Source organism: Myotis davidii, unplaced genomic scaffold, assembly GCF_000327345.1.
Source record: "Myotis davidii unplaced genomic scaffold, ASM32734v1 scaffold1226, whole genome shotgun sequence".
NCBI lineage: Eukaryota > Metazoa > Chordata > Mammalia > Chiroptera > Vespertilionidae > Myotis > Myotis davidii.
In genome coordinates this window covers 94,436-99,264 of record NW_006297390.1, presented here as the reverse complement: position 1 = coordinate 99,264, position 4,829 = coordinate 94,436, and the positions used below count along the sequence as shown (strand labels likewise).

Here is a 4,829-nt window from a genome sequence, read left to right as displayed (position 1 = left end):
AGGGGCGGGGGAAGGTAGGGGATAAAGGGGGCATAAGTGGTGATAGAAGGAGACTTGACTTGGTTAGTGAACACCCAATATGTTATACAGATGATGTATTATAGAATTGTACCCCTGAAACTTATATAATTTTATTAACTAATGTCACCCAATAAATTCATTTTGAAAAATTCTTTCATTTTATCTTATTTTAGCCAAACACATTTGCTTGTTTGCTGATGGTGCAAGCACATGACACTACATTTGCATATGCTTCAGAATGGGTTTTAAATGCCTGGATATTTAAGAGATGACCATCTGTCTCCTACGACTGGCATATCCAATGTAAAGATGAAAGGTGCTCTATGGCACTCATTTTGGATTGGTTTGTGAGCCCTGTATTTTACTTCTCTGTGACCTTTCAAAGTTCTTTTATACATTGCATCTTGATTTCCTGAAATGTGCAGGTTGAAGCTCACCTGAGGTTCAAATTTGACATTTCTCAGGTATCGTGGTGCCTCAGATCTGCGCTAGTTTTGCTCCTGAAGGGAGGTGCTCGGTGCTAATGTTTCTGTCATTTCTTGGCTGCAGGGACAGTGCCTTCGTGGTGTCTGCAAAGGGACAGGTAGGAAGTACCTCCAGGCAGTGTAGGGTGAGGAATGGGTCACCTAGGACATGTTGCAGGCTGACTTTCAAGTTGGAACTCTTGAGAGGATCCAGACTTCCACTTTTCTCCTTTGGAATATAAGCTTTTTGCATAAACTTATTTTTCATAAATTTTATCCTTAAAGACAAATGTAGACAGTAATATCAAATGTAGCATTAGATTAACTACCATTGCACATCTGTATTGCCCTTGAAAGGAAGAAAAACTCATTAAATGTTCTCAGTCGGGGGTTCTATAGGATCTTGATTACAAATCTTTTCAATTTATTTTATTTTGCTGTGATAATATATATACATTTTTTTGTGATAATATATTTTTTAAAAGTAATACAGGTACCTCTTGAATGATCTGATTTACTACTTTAATACTACCATGCCATTTCAGTTTTATTTGTTTTCCTTTATTAAAATGTTTTTATTGAATTTTAGAGAGAGGAAGGAAGAGGGAGAGAGAGACCTAGATTTGCTGCCTCCTGCACGCCCCCTACTGGGGATCGAGCCGGCAACCCGGGCATGTGCCCTGACCAGTAATTGAACCTGTGACCTCTCAGTGCAAGGGACGATCGGTTCAACCAACTGAGCCACACCGACCAGGGCCATTTCAGTTTGCATTGGAACTTAAAATTATTTTTGGCTCCAAGAGATTAGTTACCCTAAGAGGTCGGTATTGGCTTTGTAGCATGAAGAGATGACCGTATGTCTCCTAGCAACTGGCACGTCCGATGTGGAGATGAAAAGTGCCCTATGGCACTCATTTTGGATTGGTTTGTGAGCTCTAAACTCAAAGCTCTTAGGTGGTAATAATTTTTAATTGAGAGATTTTTCGTAGCTTAAGACTTTAATTGTTTACTTAAATTGAGATTTTGATTTGCCATGAAAACTGTGCAGTATAGTATAGTAATGTGCTACTTTTGGTGAATGAGGAAAGAGGAGAGGTAAGCCTAACCCATAAGTGCGTCCCTGGCTGACCAGGCCGGATGCTGCTGGCTCAGTGTAGGGGTGACGAAGGGGTAGGAATCCTGTTCGAAGATACTGGCAGTAGGACGAGATCTATGGGCAGGCTGCTTTCAAAATGGCAGCCTGAGCCGTTTCCAGTGTTACTGGTTTTTAGAACAGTTTGTCATAAAGTACCTGTGCTAAAAATAGAATTTGCTCCATCATTGTAATTTAAAGTATAATATCAGATATTATTTTTTTTGTAACCAATTAAAATAGACACCCATAATGCAATTTTCGGCAATGTTGCCTTCCAGCTTCTATTGTGAAGAGCAGAACAGTTTAATAATTGAACATTTGGCTGAAATCTGTTTGTGTCATTCATTTGTTTTAAGTGTGAAGTATGCTTGAATTTGAGCTGGGAAACAAAGCTTTGATGTGTTCAGCATAGTGTTGTGGAACATAGGTGTGCAGGCGGGCATTTTCTGTGTTACAATAACTGAAGGCATAGTGGACTTGGCCCTGGCCCTGGAGCTGCATCTTTCCTCTGACTAATCCAGCATTGGTGATTGACATTAAACAGGATAACAAAACCTGCCAAAGTAAATTGTGCGTGATATTGACACTTGATGGTTTTGTAGTTGTGGTCATATGGTTCTATAAGTCCTGTAGATGCAATGTTAATTTTATGTTTATTCACAAAATAATTTAGGTCAATATGGGGGGATCTGTGATTTTTTTTCTTTAAAGTCAATTGCTCAAGTTTTAGAAATACTGGTTTTTATAAAGTCTCTTTGTATTCCTCTACTTTTTTCCTTCCCCATTTCTTTGTAGCCATTTTATGAATGTTTTAAAAAATATATTTTTATTGATATCAGAGAGAAAGGGAGAGGGAGAGTTAGAAATATCAGCCATTTTATGTATTTTTGAAAGCTATGACTGTAAGTGCAGTTATGTTTTTTATCCCGTTGGTTTATTACGTGGCCAAGAGAAAAATAGAAAGTTGGAGTAATTCAGTGCTGTGGCTGCTGATGCTAAAACCTCCCATGACCCCGCAGGGTCAGGCTGAGGTGCGAGCGCCTTGTGAAGGGCCTCCGAGTCAAAACAAGTGCGTTTGACTCAGGACCTTTTTTAAAAGTAAAAATTAATCATTCAGATTTTGTATTGAAAAACTGAGTTGTTATTTTAAAAGCTGATTACAATAGCTTTGATTTGAAAATTAAAAATATTAATGTAGCCCTAGCCAGTTTTGTGCAGTGGATAGAGTATCAGCCCGCAGACTGAAGGGTGCCAGGTTCTATTCCAATCAAGGATACTACCTCGGTTGTAGGCTCCATCCCTGGCCCCAGTCGGAGCCTGTGGGAGGCAACCAATCCATGTGTCTCTCTCACATTGATGTTTCTCTCTCTCTGTCTCCCCCTCCCTTCCAATCTCCCTCAGAATCAATGGGAAAATATTCTCGGGTGAGGATTAACAACAACAAAAATTAGTGTAAAAAGTCTATTCTGGCCCTAATTGGTTGGGTCAGTGGATAGAGCGTCGGCCTGTAGCCTGAAGGGGCCTGGGTTTGATTCCGTCCAAGGGCACATGCTCAGGTTGCGGGCTTGATCCCCAATAGGGGGCGTGCAGGAGGCAACCGATCAATGATTCTCCATTGAAGTTTCTATCTCTCTTCCTCCCCCTTTCTGAAATCAATAAAAAAATATATATATTTTAAAAAGTCTATTCTGTTATTGCAGTTCAATTTCTTTACTTTAGAAAAAATAGCTTATTTTTTGAAGCTGGGTTCTGTACATAGAGTGTAAACTATTTCTAATGAATATTTAATGTCCATTATATTGACATTATATCCTCAAATATATTGACTAATTTTAGCATTTTCCTAAAAATGAAATTTCTTTGCTGGGACTAATTTGTTTCTAAGTAATGTTTAGATAGGATTAATGTTACCATAAAAAGGAAAAATTAAAGTCATATATGTTAAAATTCAAATAGTTATTACCAGCTTGTTTGTAATCCACACTTATTTCTGTGGAATGTTTTTACTTTTTTACCATTTTCTAAAAGTTAGATAAGCCATTTTATGGCCCCTATTAATATTGGGAATTTTCTGAGTTCAGAAGAGTTTTGAATATTTCTTCTGGTCCTTTATAATCTGTTTTAATTTTAGACCATTTATAGAAACTTCGATTTCTCAAAGTACCTTTCACATTTGTGAAAATAGTTTATATGAATTATCAATTGAGAGCATTTTGTCTTTTTTATTTTAATGTGGGTTACCTGTGTGTGGGTATATAATTCCTTGAAGGATATGTACTTAAGAAAAGGGCATTATAATATGTTTTTCTCTCTCTTGACTATCTGAGAGCATTGATGTCAACAGTGTGTGTGACTGGGATGGTTCTTGCTGCTTTCAGTGACATGGAGCCAGCTGCGCCTATGGAGGAGCCCCCGGTGGTGGACGAGTCCCCGGACGCCCTGGAGGAGGGGTCTCCAGCCAAGTAGGTGTTTAGCTCTTTTTCCCATTGGGTTATGGGACTTTTTGTTACCAGTTTCTAAGAATGCTTCATGGAGCGGGAAGCTCAGCCTTTTGTCACATCACAGAGGTTGATCTTAATGTATTCAAGTAATTGAACTGATAAATAATTCAGATCTAATGAGTGGTTAGTAATGATAACGAATTGGTTAAATTCGACTCTTCTGTCCTGTGTCTATAACCTCTTTTCCACCAGCAGCCTGTATGTGACCAGTCTCTCTTGTCATGACCCCTTCTCTTGTCCCTTTATTCTCCCTCCTCCTTTCTTCATGGAGCAGAGGCCCCTGGTCCCTCTCGAGCACTCTTGCCAAGTCCTTAAGCTTCCTGGCCAGCAGGATCCGCCTCCTGGGTGGCTGTGGCTACCCGCCTTCTCTCCGGCACCCACAGGCTGAGCACTGCAGGTCACTGTGGGTTGCCAGCATTCTGAAATGAGTCCTCCCTACAATGACTGCTTTAATCCTTCACGTCTCCTCAGATCCCTGCCACTGCGCCCCATTTGCCCACACCTGCTTTTTCATCTTCTATATACAACTTGGCCCTCAGAGGAATTAGGAGCCATCAGATGGGAGCTGTGTCACCCTCCCACACCCAAAGGTGCAAACCTGCCTCCTCCTGTGCCTTCTAGGTGGCCAAAGGGAGGCGCCACAGCTCCTCCCACCTGTTTCCTGCTGGCTTCACAGAAAACTCACACTCACCAGCTCCTCCCCTCAGG

At 40.4% G+C, this 4,829-nt stretch overlaps 1 protein-coding gene across 1 annotated transcript in view; it reads left to right on the top strand.

The window, feature by feature from the left end:
* Positions 1 to 4,829, top strand: part of HABP4 (hyaluronan binding protein 4) — a 36,894-nt gene that overhangs the window by 5,934 nt on the left and 26,131 nt on the right. The window contains exon 4 of the mRNA XM_006773169.2: positions 3,999 to 4,082. Coding sequence (XP_006773232.2) covers positions 3,999 to 4,082 — 84 coding nt within the window. The remainder of the gene's footprint in view (positions 1 to 3,998; positions 4,083 to 4,829) is intronic.